Source organism: Talpa occidentalis, unplaced genomic scaffold, assembly GCF_014898055.3.
Source record: "Talpa occidentalis isolate TD23 unplaced genomic scaffold, MPIMG_talOcc4v2.1 talOcc4.15, whole genome shotgun sequence".
Taxonomy (NCBI): Eukaryota; Metazoa; Chordata; class Mammalia; order Eulipotyphla; family Talpidae; genus Talpa; species Talpa occidentalis.
In genome coordinates this window covers 27,516,962-27,544,337 of record NW_023601543.1, presented here as the reverse complement: position 1 = coordinate 27,544,337, position 27,376 = coordinate 27,516,962, and the positions used below count along the sequence as shown (strand labels likewise).

General features: G+C 42.3%; 1 protein-coding gene across 1 annotated transcript in view; it reads right to left on the bottom strand.

The window, feature by feature from the left end:
- Positions 1 to 985: 985 nt before the first annotated feature.
- The window catches only part of GUCY2F (guanylate cyclase 2F, retinal), a 98,761-nt gene continuing 72,370 nt past the window's right edge, over positions 986 to 27,376 (bottom strand). Inside the window, exons 12-20 of the mRNA XM_037512086.1 lie at positions 26,696 to 26,844; positions 23,890 to 24,053; positions 22,891 to 23,083; positions 19,227 to 19,401; positions 14,311 to 14,409; positions 11,394 to 11,488; positions 5,141 to 5,229; positions 4,964 to 5,052; positions 986 to 1,099 (exon numbers count right to left, since the gene is read on the bottom strand). Coding sequence (XP_037367983.1) covers positions 4,965 to 5,052; positions 5,141 to 5,229; positions 11,394 to 11,488; positions 14,311 to 14,409; positions 19,227 to 19,401; positions 22,891 to 23,083; positions 23,890 to 24,053; positions 26,696 to 26,844 — 1,052 coding nt within the window. The 3' untranslated portion in view covers positions 986 to 1,099; position 4,964. The remainder of the gene's footprint in view (positions 1,100 to 4,963; positions 5,053 to 5,140; positions 5,230 to 11,393; positions 11,489 to 14,310; positions 14,410 to 19,226; positions 19,402 to 22,890; positions 23,084 to 23,889; positions 24,054 to 26,695; positions 26,845 to 27,376) is intronic.

Below are 27,376 nucleotides of genomic sequence, written 5' to 3'. Positions count from 1 at the left end.
TTACTTTACTGGCTGATATGTTTGGGTTCCACTGTTTTAATAAAGAGATTATTTTTTATAATAAAAGGGAGGAAAAGCTTGCTTAACTATTTTAAACATGCCTGTGTCTTAAGCCTTCACTGCTTTGGTCCATGTGACTGGCAAGCCACTGCCAATAACTCCTTGAAAGTAGAATCTGGAAAACCAGCAGTATAAAGTAAAACAAATGTTCAAGGGGATTTTTTTATTTTAAGGGTAGGAATAGAAACTTAAAAGGCAGGGTGGGCAGGAGAAGGGAGAAAAAGAACAAAACTTTAAGGGAATTGCTCAGTTAATTCAGCGATTTCTGTATCTTACCCTGACATCTCTCACATCTCTTCAGTCATGTTCAGAATATGGCCCTGAGGCTTCAGTACAATACTCACTTAGCCAGGACAGTTCAACGCTGCCTAGATTCTCCTTCCTTAGACAGTTTTGGAAATATTTTGAATAGTAAGCAATATGCAGACCAAGGAACTTCTTAGCCTCAGTTATCCAAACAACACAATTAAGCAGACTCATCTCCTCCCCCTTATTCCTACACATTCCAGCCAACTGAGGTCACAGTGGACTGGGATTCAGATGTATGTTTGCTGGAAGATTTTTTTCCTGGCACTAATCTAATGGTATTTGAGTTATAAATTGTGTTCATTAAATACTTTCTAGAGAATCAAATGAATTAAAAGAGAAAACAAAGTGCCTCCTACTTTTTTTTCAATGAAAATACAGACCTTCTTATCTTAGACCAAGGGTAGTACCGCCCCAACTTTTCCTGAACCTTGTGGCTAAACAATTCTCTTTTCTAAATAGCCCCCTCTCTCCAAGCACTTAATTATGTATATTAACTTGCAGTTTACATTCAAATGGCCTTTTTGGTGATAGCTGTGTTATGAGCAAAGCTTATTAAAGTTTCTTCCCCGGGGCCCCCTTACACTGGACTTGAATAACCCTGGAGACTGGTCATCCTCCGAGGTATAGTCACTCATTAATTTCTTGCCCAGGCAGAACAATGTGTTGAACTGGGGTGAGCTTTTTCCATTGCCTCACCAAAAGCAGATTCCAATCTCAGAACCCTTTGCTCCTGGGTGGGAGAAAGAGAAAACAGTGAGTATATCTTCTCCATCCTAGACCTGTCACAGGATTTTAACATGAACTATTCCAAGCCCTGCAACACCATTCTACTCCATAAACGCACTATAACCTGCAAAACTCTCCTGAATCATTGAACAAATAAGCATTATTATACTTGTCAGGTTTGTGTAATTCGATGCTGCTATTTACAAGGGTTTTTACAAATTTAATAAAAACGGTAACATGTTAATATACAGGTAGCCTTCAACTTACTAATGAGGTATGCCCTAAACATTTATTTATTTTTTTAATAAATTTTATTTTTGTATTCCCCATACAATTGCAACCCCCTTATTTTGACCCCAATCCCTCCCCTCCGCCCTCTACCCCTCATAGAGTGTCTCTGGTTCATAGTTTTTTGTTGATTTTGATTTTCACTTTCTTATAGTTATTCATTTTCCTGGTCCCTTATTTAAGTTTTCTAGATTCCTGCTATGAGTGAGACCATCCGGTATTTTTCTTTTTCTTTCTGGCTTATTTTGCTGAGCATGATCCCTTCCAGCGCCATCCATGTTGCTGCTAATTGCATGTGTTTATCTTTTTTGAATGCTGAGTAATATTCCATGGTATATATGTACCACATCTTCTTGATCCAGTCATCTATTTTTGGGCATTTGGGTTATTTCCAAAGCTTAGCTATTGTAAATAGTGCTGCTATAAACATAGGGGTGCAGGTGCTCTTTGGAATTGATGTTTCTGTGTCCTTTGGGTAAATACCTAGGAGTGGAATTGCTGGGTCATATGGAAGCTCTATGTTTAGTAGGTCCAGAAATCTCCACACAGCTCTCCATAGTGGTTGGACCAGTTTGCACTCCCACCAACAGTGCAGAAGAGTTCCTTTTTCTCCACACCCTCGCCAACATTTGTTGTTGCTAGTTTTTTTAGTATGTGCCATTCTCACTGGTGTGAGATGGTATCTCATGGTAGTTTTGATTTGCATTTCCCTGATTACAAGTGATGCTGAACATTTTTTCATATGCCTGTTGGCCATTTGCATTTCCTCTTCAGAGAAGTTTCTTTTTAGCTCTTCTGACCATTTTTTGACTGGATTATTTTCTTTGTTGTTGTTGAATCTCATCATCACACCATACACAAAAATCAACTCAAAATGGATTAAAGAACTAGACATAAGACCTAAAACCATAAAATACATAGAAGGAAATATAGGCGAAACACTACGTGATTTGCACATCAAAGACATCTTTACAGACACATCACCCAAAGCAGTGATAGTGAAGGCAAAGATAAACAGCTGGGACTACATCAAATTAAAGAGCTTCTGCACAGCAAAAGAGACAATAACAAAAACAAAGAGAAACCCCACCAACTGGGAGAACATTTTTGCACCCAACACTAATGATAAAGGACTGATCACAAAAATCTGCAAAGAGCTGATGAGACTGCCCTAAACATTTAGGCCAGGTTTCTAGGTTAGTCCACAAAGGCTGATTTAACCAACATCAGGTAGAATTATATTATAACTCTGGTAGAAGCTCTAGGTCCTGACAAGAGAAGGGAAGGCAAGATTTCTTCCCATTCTCTGAGTTCAAGGAAAGCCCAAAGCAATGGTTTAAGAGTAGTGGGATCTAAACGGACATTTCTACCCTTTTATTGGTTTTCACCCTTCACGCATCTCCCAGGATCCACCGATCTGGTGTTCTCCCAAGTCCTTCAATATGACGCTTCATGCTTCAAAACTGTCAACTTGCCCATTTTTCCTTGTCCTACTCGAAATGAACTTCCCATGTCCCCCTGAATATCTATCTCAGTTCACCTTCATTATGATACTCACCCCTTATTCTCCCAGACATATGCTTGAAACCCAATATGAATCCCAGTTGATAAAATCGTAAAGCAACCAGACGAAATGATAACTTTTAGCAAGGCTTGGAAATTGGTAAATATTTGGGGACGTGAAGGAGTTATGGGGAGCTACCTGGGAGGCAAGCCCTATAGTCAGTTTGCAAAAGCCATGCCCTCTTTCACAGAATCATTCCTTCCTCCCTGTCTGCCCCCACAGGACTCTCTAAAGGTTTCCACTTTCTCCCTCAACAACTCCCAAGATAGTGGAAGCACATGAGAGGCATTCATAGGTATTGTAGACCTTTTGTAAATTGGGTCTGTATCACTAAGAGTCAACCTGAAAATTCATTATAAGTTGAAAACATTCTAGAATAGAATCTAAAATAGGTGGTGTTACTGGGTGACTTGGCATAGGACATTTAATGAGACATAAGTGAGATGTTTGGGAGCTCTTGGTTTTAGGTCAAGCCTTCTCAAATTTGTTAAGAGTGCTCATCTTGAGCATTTGTGATATTCACAGCCTACCAAGGCCATTGTTGTCAATTAACATTCTAATTAAAGCACAAGTGCTAATGAGGTCAAGATCAGAAGTCAAATCCACTTTGGGTCAACTGGCTTCTTCAGTTGGTTCCATGTACCGACAGAAGCTTGCCCTCTGTTAAGGGGGTCCAGATGATTGTATGTAAATGACTGAAGCTATATCTCTCTCTACACCAGGAAAATACTGGTAAGCACACAGCCAGTGCTGGTGAGTCAGCTACAGTGTGTTCTGCTGCAAACTCCAACACATCTTCTTAGAAATGCATGGGTTTTATATAATTACCTCTAATGTGTGCCCTACCCTGCCAAAGGGAAAACCCTTCAAGGGATTGCAAACCCTTTCCTGCTGAGAAAGAGAAAAGTCCAGGCGTGAGGAAGGGCGACAGAATGACTGAATCCTTGTGTTTGTGTATTGACCTCCCCATAGGAATGAATGTTCCTGGACATTGAATGACTGTGTGTCCTAGGTGCTTATGCACTTGCACTGGTCAGTAGAAAAGTACAGAAGCAGGGCCCAGGTGGCAGGGGCCAAGGGGTGGTGCAGAGGCTGTGCAAGAGTCACATGCTCAGTAAGAAGGCTTCATAGAGGAATTGGGTGTGATAGTTGCAGAAACAAAGATGCACTGGGCATTGTAATTATTCTGGGAAATACTTGAAAACATGGGAGCAGGAATGTGTGGCAATACCCAAATATTACTTTAGAATCCTGTGATTTCCAAGGATATGTGAATGGAAAAACGAGTCTTAGGGTCAAAACCTCCATGAAGAAGAATAAGAAAGCAAGATAGACTAGAGATGCCAAGAGGCGCTCAAGAAAGCAGTGGAGCCCTGGGAGTTAAATGTGTGGGGAAGAATTTTTTATTAGACTGTCATTGCTGCTTCAGAATCATACTGTTTTAATGGAGAGGAGGAATAGGAAAAATTATCCTGAATTCAAGCCAGGTAACCAAACGGTAGCCAGCCTAAATTTGGGTGGCAATACCAACCTCAAAAGAGATGAGGCAGTGCCTACAGAAGAAATGGCACAAGCATCCCCTCTAAGATGTTCTAGCCAATAGATCCCAGGAAAGGGGGGTGGTCATCCCAATATTGCTGCCTTACCTAGATAGATGCAAGTCTCTAAAGACCTGAGTTGGCTCACTGTATGTGGCCCAGGTGCTCAACAGTGGGAGAGACAGGTGCACCTGCCTGATAACTGTATGCAAGGCTAGCCTCATTAACCCTCAAATGTGTTATCTGTGCAGGAAGCAAGAGTCTTGCTCAGGCCAGGGCAGCCAGCCTCCCTCGGGTGCAGTTCTGCAGCAGGCCACCTCTCAAGGGTTTTGCACAACTCAGTGAAGCTTGGAAAATAACCAACTTCACTGTACTCTTGCCAACAGAGTGTAGGCTGAGACTGGCACCCATGCCAAAGGGAGCCCCAGCTTTGAAATTTTGGCAAGCTGCTGCTCTCTCTTTTCCTGCTGCCCATTACCTTATGGTGTGTTTCTCAGCAGCTGCCTTTCAGCTTTTCTCCTCTGGAAGGCTGCAATCTCCACTGGATGCAGACCATGGCCCACTTGCCTGCAGAGCAGGGAAGATACAAAAGTGGTTAATGAAGAGAATGCACAGAGCACAGCACAGGAAGACTCTAAGTGTGAGCTCCACTTACCCATCTTTGCCCATTGGTGGGGGCGTGGGAAGGGGTTTCGTGAAGCCTTTTTTTCCAACCAGCCAGAAGGTCTCCTCTGTTCCTTTGCCCTTATTATAGAAAATATGGAAGATATTAACACATTAGAGCCAATTTTCCTAAGGAAGTCCTCTGGTCAATAGGGCACAAGCACTCAGTCTGGTTCAGGAACCACCCTTGCTTTCCCCCACCACCTCTCCTGGAGTCTCCCGCCTGCACAGCTCCTCTGCCATAAGTACCTGAGGCTCAGGCAAGCTCCATAAACTGCCGCAGCAGCTAGATGAAAAATGAACACCATTTCAAGCTGTCATCCAGATGTTTTGTCGGCCTGCCATCACACAGCTCCATCCTTGGGAATGTGCGCGTGTTTTGGCTCCATAGCAACCAAACATCTGGATGCTCAAGTGAAGATTTTGAAGATCATTCTTGCCCTGATCTTTTGACATTGGACAACCTATTGTCTTTGGTACCTAGAGTACATATATTCAGAGTCTACCTCTGTCCACACCCCACCATCCAACAGTTAGCAAAAAGCCCCCAGAGGGAATAGACATTTAGAAGGCAGGCTGTGTAACTTTGTTTATAAGCCCTAGGCATCCTGGCTGTTTGGAGAGGTCTGCAGTATTCTTTTCTTCCTTCCAAGTGATTCTTACAGGTAGAGAGAGACTCCAGGGAGGCCTCCATTCACAGCCTGGTTAGTTCTTTGTCAAAAACCATAGGTTTGAGAAGCAAAAGGAAATATAAACTCAAGCTGGTCATCCCAGACCCTGAGTGATGATCTCAAATGTGTCAAATTTTCTGCCTCTGCTCCACCTTCCCCTTATTCCAATAAACTCACTTCTCAATATGTTTCTCTCCACTCCTTTCCATTCTTTTTTCTCTGTCCCTTCTTTCCTCCAATCCCTAAAAAATGGTGTTTACTGAGATTAAGAAAAGTAATGGGATATATTTCCAACTCATTAATCTGAAATATGGTCTCACTCTTAGCAGATCTCATTTGTAACAGTTCTAAATTTTTTAACTTAGAAATTCCAATTAGGTTTGCCCCTTTAAATATCACATCCTTTGTTCTCTATTTTACATCACATATATTCATTCCTTAACAATAATGACACCAACCATAATAATAATTAGCACATTTAATTAGAGAATCTCAAAGCACTTTGCAAATATGTGGTTCAAGGCTCTGAATAAGCCCTCTATGAGGCAAGCAGGAAAAGAATACCAAACAGCACCAACCTTCATTAACTGGCAACCAAATCACTCTAAACCTCAAATAATTGGACTGTTTGGGGCCACTCTGCTTTCAGAAGAAGTGAACAAGTTGAAACTAAACTCGCATCATTCTTTCTACATTTATATCACCCTTGTTGTCCAAGGGCTTGAAATGAAGGCGGCTCTGTCCTTAAATTGTTCACGGTGTCATTAAAGAAAAAAACTACCAGGGCCTCCCCGGTGGCGCAGCAGTTGAGCGCTGGGTTGCGAAGCTGCCCACAGCCTCTGCAGCGCCGGTTCGATCCCCGGCTGCTCCCCGGCCACCGGAGGAGGGTCCCACATGGCGCGCAGACCTCTCCTGCCGCCCGCTGCTCCCCTCAGCAGTGTACTTCGGCCCTTCTGCCTGCTCTGCTCCCCGCTCTGGCTCTGGTGAATTCTCTCACCCTCCCGTGCTTCTGACTATCCAGTGCTTGCATAAATAAATAAATAAATCTTTAAGGAAAAAATAAATAAATAAATAAAGCATGAGAAATCTTTAAAAAAAAAACTACCATGGCCCGTGTTGGGCTGTAACACATTAAGTCCAATTCTTCTGTTTCCAAGTTCTTTCTCCCCTTCACATCACCTGGTGCAGTGTCTTGTACATTAACGGTTGCTCAGTAAATAATCAGAATATTCCATTAAGTTAAACTCGCAACCCCGGAGCTCTTGGAAGAGTCCAGCTGCTATTGATCTCACACAGGTAAAACACTCTTAAAACTTAACTTTGAGGACCTCAACACCCAGTCATATTTAACTGCATGACTTGACATCTAGAGGCTATCAATTCCCAAGGGAGGTTTGTCGATGCCAGGATTGTCCGGATATTTGGGTGAGTCTTGGGACACACTCAGATGCCAAAAGTAATGGTTGCAAAAGATGGTGAGAGTATGTTACAGACTCGGGCAAGCTTCCAAGTCAGAGAATGCAGGGGAGCTCCAGGGGCTCTCTGAGGTTTTGGAGCCCATCCAGGAGATTTCTTAGAATCCTAGTTCTCTGTTTACCCACTCTACTTCCAAAATTCTGCGGAAGGGGGTGGGGGGCAAATATGCAACTACCAAAGCCTAAACTCTTGGGCTCCATATCTATCCCTAGGCAATCCCAAAGACAACCCCCCCCACCTCAATAATAGCATCTGACTTTAACCTGAAACTTTTAAGATGCTTTGAAATCTCCTCTCTGATTTAATCCTCACAAAAGCTCTGGAAAGTAGGCTTATTATTAATCTCATTCTGCAAATAGGGACACTGAGGTTCATGGAGAATAAATGACTTGTCAATAAGCAGGGATAGCTGGGACTTGAACTCAACTCTACTAGACTCCAAATTTTAAATGGTGTTCCCTCTACGCCATATAACTTTTCCAACACTGTGGAGTGAAGGGGCAGATCTAGAGGCCAAGAAGCAACTGTTGGGAATTTTAAAGCTTGTGATTAATGAGATTACTGATAATAGCAGGTCAGAAGAGGCCTCTATGTGGAGAAATGGACGCTTAGGGAGGATGAAGTTACTTGTCCAATGTCACACATTAAGTCACTGATAGGGCAAGTATTACAGACCAGACCTTCTGACCCTCATATCTGTCACTACAACCTTATTACTTCTTTGCTCAATTGTTGGTGTGTGCTTGTGTGCACACACATGAATGCACATACGTACATGTGTGCACATGTGCTTGCTTCTGTGTTTGTAGAGGTTGGGAGTACAGGTGGAAGAGGTTGGTGGAAAAGGAGAAATCACAAATAAAACAGGACCACAGCTTAGAGGTCTGAGAACTAAGTACTATTGAGCCCCAGAATTCAGAAACAAAGTCAGAAAATGTCCACCTCTGGCAAGAGGTGACTGAGAACAACCATTTGGAAAGTCTTTTCAGAATGTAAGGCCTTGGAAAATACAACCTACAAACCTAGATATATACAAAGCCTCAACGAGGTGCTTCAAGTGTCAAGAAAACAGTAACCAAAATATAGCCCTTCTAAGAGAAGAGATAATAAAATGACTTACAACTAGCCTGACAGGAAACAAATATTGAAAAAGCAGAATTGGCCAGTTAAGCACTGATGGTTTACATCAGTGTGGTACAAGACAGGATGTGCAGTGGGCAGTGGGACAGCTCTCCAGAGAAGCTGAGTTTCTCACTTCTGTGTAAGGCCTCCCCCCAAGCTAACTCAGCTTCCTCCTCTGGGTCTCTTTCTTTGTACCCCTTACCCACCCACTTACCAACTGCTCTACGCCCTCTTCTCTCACCCGATCCAATCCATGTCTTCAATGTCATGAAGGGAAACATGACTCCAGTGAAGGAGCTGTGATAGAGGGAAGAGCATTGGTACTGAATCCAAGCCTTGCCCAAGAGAAGAGGCACTGATGAATTTCAAACATCTGCCCTCTGGAAGGAGAGGATGCTCTTAGCTGACAGCTTTGAAATCACACCTGGGTGACCCTCAAATATGGTCCTTCCACCCCACGTATTGGAAATAACTCTTGCTTTCCAGCAGTACAGGATAATGGAGGGATGAAAATGTGAATCAGAATTTCTAGTGTGTCGATGATTCATTCTTATTTGGGATATATTGCATGCCCCCAAGGGACAAGGAATATCCGGTCCTCTAGTCCCTGCTATGTATTAGCCAATCAGTGTCTCTGGTGGGGAGCTGGGGGTTCAGGGACAAAAGGATGCCCCTTTTCCTTTCTTTGGGCCTTCTTGTTCCTTCTCATTGCTTCTCCCTTCTCTCTGGAGACCCCTCTCCTCTTCCCTCTTAATCTCTCTTCTCCTGTACCACCCCCAAAACCACTGGCCTGACATGGTCTCAGGGGAAGCCTTTCCCTGCTCTTTCTCCAACTTTCTGTAATGTGTTTCCAGATTCCCTGGAGTGGGGGAAACCGTGAAGCTGCAAAGGATTCCTTTGAAGTAGTCCTGCTTTTGTACTTGAAACACCCAAAGATGTGATTGTTCCTGATTGGAATTTGGGGAACAATAAAGACCATGGGGGTAGTTATTTTTCCTTTTCAATTTGAAAAGTGGCACCTCTTCAGCGCTTCAGCTATTAAAATGAAGGAATCTGTGCCCAGAAGTAGAGAAAGGAAAGTGCTTCAGGAAACCAAGCCGCCTTTGTCTGCCTCTGCTGAGAAATGACAGAACGTAGAGAGGAATCACAAAAGCCTTTGGGTGATTTGACTCACTGCCCAAGTGATATTCCCACCCCCATCATCTCGTGAGCTCTCTGCAGAGGTGGAAAAGGACCCTCAGTCCCCTCGTCAGTGATTTAACCCACCTGATGATGATATTAAGAACCTGTTAGATGGAACATTTTAGGACTAGTCAGAAAAGGAAGCAATCAGCTAGAATCAGGCCTTCTACCCTTTAACTCCTGAAATCCTTTTTACATGTACATCGCCACCATTTGGACAAGGTATGGCAATGACAGAAGCAAACTGTATCCCGCAGTGTCTGAGTTTATTTTGCCTGAGGAAAGAATTCTCATGCCTGGCGCTATCGTGGTGTGTGTGGTGTTGTTGGGAAGACTGGCTTCCTGAGTTTCATCCTGATTCTATCAATTGATTGTGTGGCCCTGAGGAAATCACTTCACCTCTCTGGGTTTGGGTTCTTCATCTGAAAATGAGGAAGTTAGATTATCAGATCTCTAGAGTGTCTTACAAGTGGGACCCCAGGAGTCCTGGGATCACCCAGAGGAAGATGAAAATAATCAGATGGAAATGACAAAAAGAAATAAAGAAAAAGGAAAATCATTCTAATCCTGAATCACAGATCAAGAGATAGCCCTAACAGAGAGGAAAGTGCTAGAAAATGTCTGTCTTTTGTATACCTGACTGTATTCCTCCTGGTTTCAGGGGATAGATATAACGCTCCTCTGTAAACAGTAGGGTGATGACATGTATGAAAAAGCAGAGAGGATGGCCACTAGGCGGGCAAATAGAAAACTCACCGAGACTGCATCTTATTGAACAATGTCTGGCACTGCCAAACGTTAAACAAAATGGAAGTCAGGAAATGTAAATAATACTGCAGCTTGTTAGGAAGCCAAATTCTGGACAGTTCTTTGAGAAACTATCCAGGAGCTTTACCAATTCTCTTCACAATAGCAATATTTTTTTTAAGATTTATTTATTTTTATACAAGAACTGGGGTATAGGCCAGAGTTGTGGAAGGTAAGAGGATTCACCAGAGACAGAGTGGGGAGCAGAACAGGCAGACGGACCAAAATACACTGCTGAGGGGAGCAGTGGGCACAACAGGAGAGGTCTGCCGTGCCATGTGGGTTTCTCCCTGGCCGGTTGGTAATTGAACCTGTGCTGCAGGGGCTGCGGACAGCCCCACAGCGCTGCACTCAACCCACTGTGCCACTGGGGAGGCCAGCAATATTTTTTTTTTTTTGAGGAGGGGGTTCAGTACTGACTTTTTTTTTCATTTTAAATAATTGAATTTTTTGTACTATATATTTTTTCATCATTCTTCATTTTTATACAATGTATGCTTTCTCATCTCGGTTTTAATCCCTGTGAAATTCCCACCACAAATTCACCCGTGAACCATCACCATAGTCCCTTGTGCTCTTCCCACCCCTGTTTTGATCCCTCTGCCCTCTCCCCTCCCTTGCCCTGTAGAATGTCTCTAGTAATAATTGAATCTTTTATTTTTAAATTTTCTGGTGAAGTACAATTATTTTACATCTTTGTTGATATTTTGACATTGTAGGATTTCTCCCCTCAGGTGTGGTCACCGTAGCTCTCCCACCACCAAAGCACCCATAATCCTCCACACTAGAGTTGCCATACTTTAAAGAGGGTAAGGTGGTGGCAAAAAGGAACAATCTTTCTGGCAAAAAGGAACAATCTTTCAGGAACCATAAAAGGAGTTGAAAATTCTGCCCAGACAACCAGGTAAACTCTTTCAGCAGACCATGACCTCTCCAGGAGCAGGTGTGTCCGAGTGGTTTGGTTCAAAAGACAAAAGGACATTATACCTTGAGTTCTGTCCTTCCTCGAAGCTCCACTTCATAGCCCTCACTGAGAGCTTGAAGAATCGTCACGGTGCTGTGACTGACATGAATGCGATAAGCTATAAAAGAAAGAGGCATGACTTTGGAGTCTTCCAGGGAAAATCAATGAGGAAATATTAATGCAATATACGTCCCCACTTCTAAATGAATTAAACCCAACAAAGATCTGAGAGAAAGCCTTAGCTAGAGTTTCAGGGGAGGAGGAGGGAGAGTGATGACCTTCCTCACCAGGCCCAAATAAGGCGTCAGCTGTAGCACCTATCAGCCTCCTAGACAGGATCTCAGATGAAAGGCCATGCAATAGAAAGGTGTTAATTTAACTCGGGGGTTGAGATGGAGAAACCAGCAACCACCACTGTGCTCTCAGCTGAGACGTGACCTCTTCTAAGGGAACTTAGGTTTCAGCAGCTTCTCTCACAGGCTGTTGCTAGGGCTGAACTTCCGAGCTTTAACTTACTTAAGAGACAAAAGGGTGTCTTTTCTATATACGTCTATACAAGTCCTTTTCAATATTATACTTGAAAGAAAACATCAGTGGGAAATGTCCCAAGACCCCTATCAAAGATTGTGCTGCACTTCTAGCTATGAACACACCTGACTGCATTATTTTCCAACTAATGATCACAACCTGGGACAAGAGCTTTACATGGGGCACTAGGATTTATAATTTTATTTAGTATCTGAGTTTAACTCTTTGGTAAAGAACAGTCATTTATTAGTTGAAGTAAGATCCTGGACCTTTCTGAAAACTATCATCCTATGAAGAAAGACCTTGTTCAAGTTGAGTTCAATTAAAGTCCAGACTAGTTCTCACACAGTTGAGAAAGTGACTCTTTTAGCCACTGAGGACAACCTAAGCAGGAAGGTATGACTGCAAGAAATTTCTGCTGTGTGTGTTCACAAAAGGCTGTTCCTTCTCCTGTTGTTATGTCTTCCCTACCCAAAGCCTCTGCTCGAAAAGAGTTGTCCTGTTCTTAACAGGCACACACTCAGCCAGTGTGTCCCTACCCAGCCTCATATGTGCTATTCCACTTGCATCTGGTTGTCAAGGAAACTTTCAGTAGAGTAATCCTACTGGTGGAAAATACACAGCTCAAAAGAGGCACACCCAGCCTGTTTTGTGCAAGGAGGATTTCTCCATGGCTGGGTCACCAGTCACTGGTATTCCCAATTCAACTGGGCAGAAAGGAGATATTGATGTAATTGATTTTTTAACAGACCTGTGACATGTCCTGCTCTCATCATATTCAACATGAGGTGAGAGGCTACCCTGTGCAGATTTTCAATCAGATGTTGAATTTAATGCCATTTCTGGCCACAGTCATTATTTTCCAGAAAACCACAGTCACCAGTTCCTTTAGTGCAGAGATCACATGTATATGCTTCTTTATAACCCTCACAATACCTTCCTTGCATAGTCAGTGCTGAATAAACTACCTGCTGTGCATGATTCACTCCATTTTCTTCCTCCTAGCTGATCACTGGACAAGGTGCTGCCTAAATCTGAAAATTCACTTTCTGTTCTCAGCTTTGTATTTCCAACGTATAACGTGTGGCGTTTCCCTGGTGCCGAACAGAAATATGACTTCAGTCTTCTACAAGCTTACATCAGTCCTGCGTACTGTGCCAAATCTGCATTGCGGTTCCATGATCAATTTCACTCCATCTTGGGTTGCACTTCAAGAGCACAGTCATATGCATTCAGCGTCCCTTGTTGACTACTTCCATGGCCTCTGCCATGTCTGCGGAGTTCGAAGACTTTCCCAGATGTCAGAAAATTTATTCTGACAACAGCTTCTAAGTTCCATCCTGCCTCCTTAATCATGGCTGCACAGGATAGATTGACTAAGACTGGACCCATTGTGCAAGCCTGTTTCTGCACATGAGTGATGAGGAGTGGGGTCAGACAGGGCACCACCCACTGTGATATAGGCCACCATATCATCAGGGACTAGTTTGAGTATATTGCTAAAGTTTGGGAAGAGCTTATCTTGCCTTGGAGCTGCCAAAGCCAGGGCCGCTAAGGACTTAAGTCTTTTTTTAATATAAAATTCAGGAAAACTATATATAGACTCTAATGTTATTCTCTAAGCTTTTTCTTTTCTAGCACAAAAAAAAATCGCTTTGCTCAACCACGATATAGGTAAAAGGCACATTGTGGTTCTCACAATGCCTTAGTAGTGGTAGTAAAAACTATGAGAGAGCTGCCAGCAACAGACAAGTGGCATGTGGTTTTGTACAATGCTTTCTCAAAGAAGGGGGAAGAAATGGTGTCTTTGATACCAAGCTTGTTTTGATAGAAACTGAGGGTTTTATATACAGGCAGGGTGCAATTAATTATTTCAGAATCCCAAGCTCTTTAGGTTGAGGGATTATTTCTGCCTAAGTTAGAGGGGGCTGTTCAATGAAGGCAGGACTCCTGAGGTCCTAACTAGTTCAAAAAGGGGAATAGAGCACCAAACAACCATAGGTTGGGAAGCAGCTGGCTTTGGGTGTGACTCCACAAACGAGTTGAAAAACTAAAAATGTCAGTCCCTTATTTCTTTATCCCCAAATCTCATAGTCAATTTTTTCCTGTACCCAAAGGATTTTTTTTTTTTAGTTGTTTTGATCAAATCGACCGTTTCAGTGTGTTACTTAGCTACAGCTTCATTGCTACAAGAAAGGTGCATGTTCAATCCAACATCACCCCCTACTGGTTTGCCATTAGAGACCAGGAAAAACCTGTATTAGATCTCCCCAATCTCCTCAAATTATCTCTTCTCTTTCTTTGAAATATTAAAATATCAAGAAGCCTGCTCTCTTTCCCCTTGCTCAGGAAAGAATCATTTTCCCAACAGTAGGAAGTTACCATCCTATAGGTCCTTCTACAGTTACTCACGTAATCCTGTTGATTCCATCCGAGAAGCTGTATTCACCGTGTCTCCAAACAAGCAGTACCTGGGCATGGTGAGGCCCACCACTCCAGCAACAACTGGTCCTATAGAGTAGCAGGGGGTTGGGATTATTGTCAACAGGTATGCATGCAACACTAAGAGACAAGCACTGCCCAGGGAAAGAATGTAGCTGCATGAAAGAATAAAGTTGCCCACAATAGCTCTGGGAATCTGAAGGAAGTCTTATAATGAGTAATGTACTCTTTTCCCTACAAGAAAGCAAGTGTATAATGATGCAGACAGACATGACTACCCTTCTGATTTATACCTTTGTTCCAAGTAACAGTTACACCCAAGATGCTTATTATCTGTCAACAGGGACAAATAAGCATCAAACCCAAACCAGAAAGGCCTGGGCAGGGAGTCAGGTTCCAAACATGTTTGTTGCAAGGAAAAATGTGGCTCTTTTTTTGTGCCCTCGGGTTGGAAGGAGGGGACTCATAGGGCTATCTGTCTCTCAAACTGTGTCTATCAAGAGAATTATTGCGAAGACAGTTGGAAAATCCGAAAACAAGTAGAGTGGACTTGCAATCATTTGTGTTAGAGGCATGAAAGCTCAGTTATACATAGACAATAAGAATATTTTCCATTTTCTCTTAGAACAGATTTTTTTTTCTTATATTTTATTATGGCTGGCTATGTTAGGTATTTAGAGGTGACAGTAATTGAAAGAAACTTCAGCAACCATACTGAAAACCTACTTCAAGGGTATCTAGAAAGTTCTCCACCTTCACTTTTCTGGTCTCTGCTCTGTGCGTATGTTACAATTTGTCAGCATTATTTTTTTTTTGCTGTTTCCCAAGTTAGAGAAAGTAATTAAGTGTTTTGCTTCAAAAAGTGCTCTGCCAAGAATAAAAATAACTACAAAAGTTATGTTTCTCATTTTAATTCACTTCTCATTCACAGAAGCATTCATTTAGCACTGAGATAGGCACCAAAGGGAATAAAAATAAATGTAACACATCGTCTCAGTTCTCTAGGAGCTTATAGTTTAATTGAAGAGAAAATACTACCAAGCAGGAAGCAATTAAGCAACAACCTGAGACAACGCATGGTTGAGATGAGATAAATGGCACAGGCAGATGTACTATAATTGTTTAGAAAATGAAGGGGGGTTGCTTATTACAATCTTGTTCAGTCATGAAGGGGCCAATAGAGGAGGTTGGATTTGATTTGGATTCTGATAGTTGGGGTAGGATTTGCAAAGCAGAAAAGGGACCTGAATCAAAGGTTTATGGTTGCGAATGAGCACGGAATTTGGGGAAGCTCTTAGAAAAAAAGCAGACTGCCTAGTTTAGGTGGCTGTGGACAGACCGGAGACAAGTTTTGATATTGAGGTGTACAAGAGAGAGGACCTTGAACCACTAGATAATTTTTAGCAAGGAATTACCTGATTAAACTATTTTTTTTTTCTCAGCACGGTGTATAGAATACGTTGAATGGGAGAAAGGAAAAACTGTTAGGGGGCCACTGTATTAATCTCAGCACAAAGGAGTGAGTACTAGAAAGAAGGTGATCATGGAAGGGGGACAAAGGGTGAACAAACATTTTTTTTTGACTGACTGATGACGAGGAAACTGTCATGGATTTATGAGTTTCTGCTGGTTTATGGAAAAAAGATGATGAAGATTTAGATAATGTTGAATTTCACGTAATGGATGAGTCACCCAAGAAAAGGTTCTGGGGGAATGGTTAGAGATGTGAAAATGAAGCACACATGAGAGATAAGGACTTTTCTTTAAAAAAAAATATCCTGAAAATCTATGATGTGCTTAGCATTTAGGATACAACCATGAATAAACTATGGTTCCTGCCATCAAGAATCTCGGAGTCTAATGGAGAGACAGAAAAACAAACATAAATTAAGCTGATGATGAAGAGAAGGATGAGTGGAAAGAGACAAGAGTGGAAACAAGATGTTATTACAATGATCCAGGCAGGAGATGCTGGGGGTCTACACTTCAGTAGTTAAAGTTAAGAAGAGGCAAGACAGATTCAAGAAATATTTATTAAACTGATAAGAACAGATCTGTACTTGATATTAGCCAAGAGGCCAAATAGCAAATGTGTTTGTATTTACATTTGAGGGTAATCATTGATGTGTAACATCTCTTTTGGTTATACGATAGAAAAACATTAATTAATTCAGTGGAAACATACCTCTTTACGAATATATTAATAATAGAGATTGGATAATGAATTACCTCAAAATCATTTTACTTTGTGCTGTCTGTTCCTTTATGTCTCATATTCAACTGAACTTTAAGGGAATGCAGTACTTTAATCTTAACTCTGCCAATATATTTACTTAGAGGCCTCTTGCCATTTTTGTCTCTTATGAAATTTTCGTTGCCAAGAAAGGTAGGACTGCTTTTTGTTCTTCCAGATTGAGTTGGTGGAGTGTATTCTTGGATATCAAAATATTTATGTAGCTTTGGAATGTTGAAATGGTAGATATTCATGGTGTGTAAAACAGCTTGATATATCACTATAGTTTAATTACATTAAAATGGATGCTTAGTTGTATATATGCAAGACCTAGAAGGGCATATCAAACTAAATTGCTTATAATTATGGATGACTTTGTTCTTTGCTTCTTGTGTTCTTCAGTTTCCCATTATGCACATTAATTTTTTTAATTAATGTTATTTTAAACACCTGCAAGAAAAAAGAAATATTTAATAGGTAACATGTAATTACCAACTTAGTAACTGGTTGAATTGGGAAGTTCAGGGATAAGGAAGAGTCAAGGAGGATGACTCCAAAGAGTAACTGGAATAACCAGGTGAATGATGGTACCATCAACTGGAATACAGAATATTTTCAGTTATTCTGCAATTGGAAAAGGAGGAAGTTTATGTAGGAAGAAAATAATTCTGTTTTGGATATGTTGAGTGTGAAGTTAGTGTGGAACATTCAATTGGAAATGTCAGCATCAAGTTTGATATAGAAAACCAAATCTTAAGGGAAAAGATGTGTGTAATAGTAGAGTTGGAAATCATTGACATACAAAAGGTGGCTACCCAAGTGTAGGTAAGAGGAGAAAAGCAGTGGACGAAGGACAAAACCCTGGAGAATTCTGATGTTCAAGGGACAGATAGAGACAGATTGGGATTATCACACAATGCTAGAAAAAGAAAGCCAAGTTGGAGTGGGTTGAGAAATGAATTAGCAATCAGGATGTGAGGAGCTTTAAACTGAGAGTTTTACATAAAATGTAGGAGCAATCACAGTTACAGAGCAGGAAGAATAAGAGAAGTAGTGAATTAAATGGAGAAGTATTGAGAGAGTGAGAAATATGTTGCAAAAGCCAATTGAGGAAAGTTTTCAGGAGGATTGCTAAGAATATCAAGTGCTGCTGAGAGATAAGAACAAACTGGTAAAGCACTGGAAGAAGTGGTAAGGATTGAAGACAGACTGCAAAGGGACTAAAGAAGGAGTGGATGGGGAACAAATGGTACAGTGAGTATCAGTCAAATTTCTTTTAAGAAATTTTGGTCACTACTAATCTACTTTCTGTTTGGGTACCAGAGGTGGGGGAGAGTGAGTGAAATGGGTGAAGGGGAGTAAGAGGCACCAGCTTCCTGTTACCAAATAAATAAGTCAAAGTGATGTAAAATACAGAATGGGAGTTATAATCAATAACATGGTGTTGTCATTTTGAAAAGTGCTAAGAAAAGATCGTGAACAGACTTGTGATCATTTTGTAATGTATACAAATGCTGAATGATTATGTTGTACACCTGAAACTAAAATGATGTATGTCAATCATATTACAACTTTAAAAAAGAAATTTGGTAGGAAATGAATGAAAGGCAAGGGGAAAGAAAAAGGCACCTAAGAGGAAAGCAGCAATAAGGAGGAGACTGGGTAGGGGAGGGAGAGTGTTGGGAGGTGAGATATCTGCTTTATCAAGGGAGATATCTGTTGAGATACCTGTGAATGTGTGAAGGATAAAATGAAGAGGTGATGGATCCTACAGATATTCAAGTAAGAGTGGAGCCGTGTGGAATTGAAAATCAGGGGGTGAAATTTTAACTAATTAAATAAATCCTTCTAAATACAGCATATGCTTATTCATTTTGCAGCTCAGTCAAATGTGGAAATGTTAGCTCTAATACCATGAATAGGCTGAAAAGTTTGGGCACTATTGAGGGGAAAATTTCCCCCTACACCTCTTGATTCCTTTAGCTACTGTAATAATTTAGTTAACATCAGACAGATTAACAGGAGAGAAAACAATTTAATCTGTGGTAAGGAGGTCCCCACAATGACATGAGAGGTCCAGCAGCCATTTGTGGTATATGTGCCATCCTGACCAAAGAAGACGTGGGTAGAGGTGGGACTTCAAAGGGAAGGACGGCCACTCACAGGAAGATGGAAAGAGCAAATATTTGATAAATAAATGTTTGCAGTGCCATGCAGAAACAATGGGACCCAGGGAAGAATTATAATAGATTTTGCTAAATTCCTCCCAGTTCACTGTACATAGCTCGTGGTTATACCTTAGCTATTCCTTCCTGAATGTTCCTCTATTGAAATTCTTTTAGGCAGTTAAGCTCTTTTTGAGTCTTTTGCAACTTAATTGTCTTCAGCTACAAATAATCTGCATGCCAACGTGGAACACCGTGTGATGGCCTACCCTGAATCTCATCAGTACCTAGAACAAGAAGTGATACCCACTGCGGTAGTTCAAGCACTGAGAAGAAAGTAAACTTGGGTAGGCACAAAGGAATGATGGGGCATGAGACTCCTGAATAATCCAGTTGCCATTAATCAGGCAAGAGCTACCCTGGCCCCCTTCTCCAGTCTCTCCTTAAGGCAGGTGGGATGTCTTTTTGCTTTCATTGGTTGTTTTTACCTGAGTGCAGGCCTATTCGAATCCGGACTGGCACCTCTGGCATGTGCCGCATCTTGAAGGTGCCCACGGAACTCAGGATATCTAGGGCCATGTTGGCGATCTCAGCTGCATGCCTGCTGCCATTCCTCTTAGGGAGGCCTGAGGCCACCATGTAAGCATCTCCAATTGTCTCTACCTGGGAATCAAAGGAAATGGAATTTATAAGCAAGTAACTTCTTTGTGTTTGTTTGTTTTTTCATAGACCTTAAGGGGCAAGGTGGAGGCTGGTGCTGTGCAGTTGTGAAGTGAGGAAGAGAGAGAGGCTGTCAGTGGGTCACTGGCCTGGCTGCACATTAGAATCAGTTAAGGAGCTTTTGTTCTTGTTCTGTAGTCACCCCCCACCCCCACCCCCACCCACGCCCATTCTTTTTCTTTTTAATTGAGGCAACATTGATTTACAACACTGTACATGATTCAGGAGAATAGGTTTCACATCTCCTCAGTGGTAGGTCATCGCACCACCCCCACCATCCAAGCACCCATAATCCGAACCATAGACCACTGTGCCTCTCCCCACTTTACTGATCTACACCCAGAGATTCTGAAATGTGTCGCTATTTTGCAGGATCCTGGCTGGCCCTAGAAAAATATCAGGCTTCAAGTAATTCCTAGGAAAAGGAAAGGGAAAATTTCTGGAAATGTGCCTAGGATGTCCACAGGGGAGCACTTTAAGAGAAGGTGCCTATGATATGCCCCCCAGTGATCATTTCTCTAGATGATTTCACGCAAATGAGCTAGAACAGCCTTAAGGCGAGTATAGGAAAAGGGAAATGAAAGAGGTGGAAGCATCTGTCCCTTCTGCGTTGCCTTGCTAATAGGAGCTGTTAATTTTGCAGGCCCACTGGGTATGAGGACTGAGACTTTTACCACCAACTCTTCTCCAACTGCTACCCTATGAGACAGTACTTTACAGGTAAAGAAAATGAAAACACAAAAGAGTTGGGTGACTCACCGCTTGTTCAATTTTTATTGAACAGCTGCTTTGCAAGGGTAGTTCAAGTTGGACATCTGGAAATAAAACCAAATCTGTGCTCTTCATCTTCCCTACACCTGGTGACTAGTAAGTTGAATCTTTTCAAGTAAACCGAAGAGATAAGTAAGGCGAATGCACTTCTATGAAATGTGCCACGCAGATTCAGCTGCTACAAGTTTGGATCCAGTTAAAGGTCATGTTCTTTGCAGGCAGAGAACTACGCTCACTAAGTGCAATAGTTAAGAGCATGAAGTTCTAAAGTCATACAGTGTTGGCTGCAATCCCTGACACACTGTGTGGCATTGAGCTAGTCACTTAATCACTTGTCATCTCTACATCTCAGTATCCTCATCTGTAAATAGGGATACTGACATACCTACCTTGTAGGGTTTTCTAAGGACTCAGTAACTGTAATATATGTCAAATCACTGAAACCTGTCTGACAGATGGTAAGTATAAGTGGTCACCATCATCATCATCACTGTTTTATCATCCTCTTCATCATTATCAAACTGATATATCTTAAAACCAGCCACAGGAACGTGGCTGCGACTCAGCTTTAGAGGAAGTTTAGTAATCAGCTTTAGGCCCTTCACGACGACTTTCTATATTGCCAATAATGATGATCTTTTGCATCTATGGGACTTTGTATTTCAACAGGCTTCTATCCAGGGCCTCCCTTGTCTGGTGTAATTTGAAAAAATGATCCCTGCCCTCAAATAAACATGTCTGCTTGTGGAAAGCAAGGCAAGAAGTGCAATGCACATGCTATAAGGGAGGGAAAAGCTCACTGGCTGGTCATTATCAGAGACTTGTGTTTGGCCCTTCAGCTTTAATGATTTAGTCACCCAAGAGTCTCCAAGGATCTGGATGAGGAAATTAGAAGGGTGGGGCACATGGTCACTGCCTGATCTTGGTGTAAGACCACTGTGGAAATGTGGGCTGCTTAAAGACACAGAAAGGGAAGGGAAGAGGAAGTATAGATGGGGGACTGGTTGAGATGGGGTGGTGGCAGAAGAACTGAAAAAAACAAATCACCAACTTCATAGTTTCGCAGTAGCCCTCTCACTTCCAATTTCAGATTATCAAGTGCCAAGGGAGGTGATTCCAATTTTACAGGTAAAGAAAATGAAAACACAAACAGGTTTGGTGACTCACCGCTTGTTCAATTTTTATTTCCTTTGCACTGTATTGTTTTTAATAAACAGGACTGAAAATTGGATTCCATTTTTGGATTCATAGAGCCCTTCTCTGTCTCAGAAACAGCACACTAACTCCCTACTGCAGTCATGAAGTGCCAGAATACCCAGTACCCTCCCTCATCCCTAAGACCCCCAACAGTTGTCTGAACAGAATCTGTTAGATTGATTAAACCAGTGGCTGTGTTACTGCCCACGCTGAATCATCTTTGACTTTAGTTTCAACTGAATTAGCTTTTGGTGATTTGTTTTTCTCTTCAGAATGCTTGAGTTCAACAAGTTAAGACAGGTAGTCTGATTCCATGGATTTTTCCTCCACCACGGTTTCCATGTATACCTCTTGATTCGTTAGCAGCTACTGTTGATTGACAAGTATGGTGTCTATTTCTGAGCCCTATTTAGGAGGCTTGGCCTAGCCCTGAGGCTCTCTACCTGACCTGAAAGGGCTCTGTCTAATCTGAGATAAACACACTGCCCTGTGTGCAATTTGAGAGTTGGAACATTACAGGCTACTGTGAAGAACCCAATGAATGAAGCTACTCATTCTCTACCTCTACCTTGGTTCCTGGGACAGAGAGCTGTCTAAAGTTTGAGAGGCCTGGGGCATCTTTCTCCATCAATACGAAAAGTATCTGTGTTGCAGACAGCATGAAAACGTCCCTGCACAGCTATGAAATTTTTAGTCATTTTCTCCATAGAGACAAGACAGCACATAGAATCAAGGGTAAGGAAGCATAGCACTGAAAGGAGTGATTATAGTCATCTGTTCTCTACTAGTCTTCTGTAACCCTTGGTAAGAAAACTGATAGACTAGAGGGGGTGGGGAAAGTGTGAGCAGGTGGTTGCATCCTCAAAATTAATCACTTCCCCAAACCTCAGACCAGTAGGTAGGCTTTTGGTTACCCCACATCAATCCAAAAGAGATCAGGTCTAATAACTCTTTGATGGGTATAACATCAGAATTTCCTCCTGTACAAAAATGGTACCTAAAGGAGAAAACCAAATCTTAACAATATGAATTAGGTCTACAAAACTTTTACCAAAATGAAATCTATAGCAGTGGCCAAGTATGGCCGAGACACCCATACTTCTGTGTCCCCTTCAGTGCCAAGCAAAACACTTATTACACCATGGGTTCTTCACCATTGAAGTGCAATAACCCCTTGGCCCCAAACTCTTCTTAGTCCCAATTCTAGAAAACAACTCAAAAGAAAACTGACCAATAATCTCTTACTGGATTGAGATTATTATTTTTGACAGTAGGAAATTATATGTATTCTATCTCCCTTTATTTCCAAAGGGACACCAATGGAAGTGGAGAAGTGTACTATTGAAATTTTAATTCCTAAATAACGACATACAATAAAATCATATCTTTCAATTTTGGAATACACATACATGAGCCTCATATAAAATTTTTCTCTGGATTTTAATTTCCTGATAAATAACTTACCTTGTAGACATCATGGCTGCCAATGATAGCATCAAAGAGTGTGTACAGGTCATTGAGAAGATCCACCACTTCGATGGGCTCACTCATGGCTGAGATGGTGGTGAAGCCCACAATGTCACTGAAGTACAAGGTGACCAAGTCAAAGCCCTCAGGTTCAACCGTGCCACCCCTTTTGAGGGATTCAGCAACTGATCTGAAAAGCAGACACAGCTGTTCTTCAGAGGACACAGGCTTCCCTCCATGTCATACACACATCTGCTAGACACAATTTCTCCAAAAATCTCTGCCAAGTAAATGATGCAAAAGAAAATGTCACCTGGATGATAACATTAATTCACTCATTTATTCTACAAATATATATTGAGTACTTACAATATGCCAGGCACTGTGCCAGGCACCAGAACAAAGCACTGAACTGACAGCCCTAATCTGTGTCCTAAGGGAGATTTTTTTCAGCTCTCCATCTTCTTCCTGAATCTCTCCTTCCTCAATCCCTTGAGCACCCCTACCCCTCAATATTCCCAGATAGCTGCTTTTGCTTGAGATTAATTTCCCTAATTATCTCTCACAGCAAATCATATTACAACATGATAAGGTACCCGCTACAATTTGGAAATTGTAACAACAGATAAGGTTTTCAGCTAAGGGAGAAAAAAACTAGAAAAAAAAAAAACCCCTGCTATTTTCCTCTAGGAGCTCTAAGAACTGCCTCCTTTTAATTGGTCAACTTTCAGGCAAAGTCATGAAATGACTTTGAAAAACCAAGGCACCAAAAACTTAAATGACCAGCATGATTCACAGGTGGTGGAAAATTAGGAGGTGTGCTCTGCTCCCTTGGTTTCCAATTCTTCTTTGATTTGAAAGTGTGACTCAAACCTACTGGGAGTAGAGAGGGCGCAGGACAAGAGGAGGGAGCAGTTAGTTGATGGATAATTCTTTTCTATTTTTAATAGAACACACTGTTACAAGGATTCACACTCCTCAGGTGTTCACACATACGGTGGTAGCATCTGTGTTAGAAGCTTTTCCGTTTTCTGCTTTTCAATTTCCAGCTCTTCAGTCCGCTCCCGGATCAAATCTTCCAAGTTGCTAGAATATTGTTCCAACATCCGAAGCATGGAATCAATGATATTGGTCTTCTTCCCTTTATTGAAAATTTTAAACTGCAAGTAAAACAGAAAGAGGATCCAAGGACTTCTCACCAAACTCAGAGATGATGAACAGAGCCCCTTGTCACAAATTCCTTCCTCTAAAAACTTCTGGGCAAGAGCGGTGAACCCAGATATAAATGGGAAAAGACAACACCTCATTGTGATTCTGGCCCATTCACAGAGCTCTTGGCCCCCGAGTAGTTCTTCTCCTACCCTTATGGTTCTTTCAAGTCTGAGAAGGGGTGTTCTGGGCAGGATTCTTCAGGTCTAAGATGCTATGACATGAATCATAGCCACGTCAAAAGAAAAGTGTTTGGTCTTGAGTCCAAGCTAGTTGTGAATGGAGTAAGGAGAAAGAGGGCAGGGAATGCTATTTCACTCTTCTCTATCATTGGCCTACTAAATATCCTTTTCTCTAATGCTGCTATGTTGCAAGTCCTTAGATAGTGGGAGGTGCTTGACCTATTAAATATAACCTAAGATCTAATCCTATTTCTTACTATGTGACCTAGCAATAGTGGTATTCCCCATTACCTGCCCTTTATACCAGTTGGGGTTATGTAGAAATTCCACTGGTCTTACCCAACTCTGTGCCCTGATCCCTTATAGGTGGCTGCATGGCACAGATTTTCAAGAGGGCCTCATGGAACCCTGTCCACATGTACAGAGACAGAGAGCTTGACATGGCATTGGAATCATGTGAGGATAGAGCGCCTCCTTGCTGCTGCATGCTGCGTGTGCAAGGCTATGTTCACAACAATAAAAGACCCACAGTAGTTCTATTGAGCAGACATCTAGAAATCTGTCCCAAGGAATCCTTTTATACAGCTGGGTCACCTATATTCCATTTAGCAGTCGATGCCTCAAGGCCAACACTAGAAGTTTCCTTCTGAGCCCAGTCCACATCTTTTTTTTTTTTTTATAGAGGCATGTTTTATTTATTATTTATTTGTTTGTTTGTTTGTTTGCTTTGTTTATACATGCACTGGGTACAGTCAGAAGCGCTGGAGGGTGAGAGAATTCACCAGAGCCAGAGCGGGGAGCAGAGCAGGCAGAAGGACCGAAGTACACTGCTGGGGGGAGCAGCGGGCGGCAGGAGAGGTCTGCGCGCCATGTGGGACCCTCCTCCGGTGGCCGGGGAGCAGCTGGGGATCGAACCAGTGCCGCAGAGGCCGCGGGCAGCTTCACAACCCAGTGCTCAACTGCTGCGCCACCGGGGAGGCCCCCAGTCCACATGTTAATGTCCCCTTAGGCCCTGCAGGCAATCTCAGTGGCCCGCTCAGATGCTTTGGGCTTGCCTGCGACGTAACTCAGGGAGCCTCCTTCGTCTCTTTCCATTTAAGTTTCTTTTTTTTTAAAGATTATTTATTTATTTATACAAGAACTGGGGTACGGGCCAGATGCACGGGAGGGTGAGAGGATTCACCAGAGACAGAGCAGGGAACAGAACTGCAGGGAGTTGGGAGGCTACCCTGTCTCTTAGACAATCTAAACTTCCACTGAAGCATTTCAGCGAGGACAGCCCCAGCAACATCTTGTTTGAAGGTCGTATGATGCGCCCTCCTTCTATCACCGGCTTCCCGGCTGCCTTCTGAAATAACATCTCTAGCATCAACACAAGGGCAAATGCTTTTCTCCTGCCTCATGGTAAGTTTTTAGAAATTTGACCTTCACGGTCCTTTTCCTTTTCCATACTATTGAACACCTGTTTGAGTGTCCTCAAGAAGCCCAGCCGGGCTAATGGAGGCATTGTTAGCTGGGGACACGGATGACTTCATAGGCAGGGCCCCTCAGGCTTTCAATCCACTTCTTTCTGTTTTCCGCCTCAGATACCTGCCACTCACAAAACATCTCATTGCTGTATACTCCAGCTCGACTCAAAAAGCCTCTCCTTCAGAGCTGACACAGCACTCACACAGAGCGCACCCTCAATTTCAGTGTCCTGTAGTTTCAACAAAACCCCGGAGCAGAACTGCAGCTCTCCCAGCGGAGCTCTCTCTGTGCTTTCCTTATTTCTCCCTTTTAAGCCCCAACTCTAAGGGGGAAATCAACCTCTTTAGAAATTCAATATCTTACAGAGAGGGATCATTACTATTCTCATGCACTCCTTTGCCTGATTCCCCCAAAACCAAAGGAAATCCCTGCTTTTGGACTTCATATTTGCACTTTCTTCCATCTTGAACAACCTTTCAGACACCCCTTGTTTTTTTCTGACCCTCCAGAAACAACTTGGGATCACTTAAAAGGTGTACTTGTCATAGTTCTCTGGGACCTCCAAAGCAAACACAGCCCTCTGGGCACCCCAGTCTATTCCATGACACCTAGCTTCTAACAACCTCAATGCTTTTGCCTTGCAAGTGACGGCTGGTTCAATTCCAGCTTTGAAACATTGATTAAGTCAGGTTGTGAATGGTCCGGACTAGAGGGCCAGATCCAGAAGAGCACCAAAACCAACCCATGAGCTCTTGGAGAATGAGCTGCTGATCCTCCAGCACCGAGTGCCTTCACACAGCCACCCCCATGCTTCGTCCCCCACAGGAGTGACCTTTTCTCTTGTGCAAGGTACTTTTCACAATATGATGCTATCCCAGACAGCATTGGGTAGGTGGGCTTCGGGATGACATCCAGGAAGGGCTAAGATTCGGAGTCCTTACCTGATTAAATATTTCATCAAAAGTTGGTCGTTGTTCGGCAGCCTCGACCCAACACTGCTTCATCAGCTGGAGACATTCTGGAGGGGCATACTCAGGAGGAACCACTGGTCTGTACACAGGAGTAGGCTTCTTAACTCTGTTTATGATTTCTGTCCAGAAGCGAGAAGAGAAAGGTTTACTTTCCCTATATAATTTTTTAATTGAAATAACATTGCATTATAACGTATAAATTTCAGGTGTACATGCTTTAAAATCATTATCTGTCTATATACTACATTAAGTTCACCACTAAAGGTCTAATTCTATGCTTTACCACACAATTGACCCTTTTTATATGATTCACTCACTCCTCCTATTTGACCGTCACGGTCCTTTTCAAGAAAGGTTTTCAAATTGTGGGGAAAGTAGCAATATTTGGCAAAAGTAATTTTATTTTCGCCAAGAAAGGGGCTAGTCAAGAAAGAAACAATGAGCCTCTCTGGTAACGCAGGGGTTAAAGTCTCAGCACTATCAGCTATCACCAGCCAGAGTAGCATGAATTCGGTCCAGTCATGGAGCTACCCGCATGGCACAGCAGACGTCTCCTGTCTCGCCTACTGCTCCCCTCAGCAGTGTATTTCAGTAAATCCACCTGTTCTGCTCCCCACTCTGTCTCTGGTGAATCCTCTCACCCCCTACACC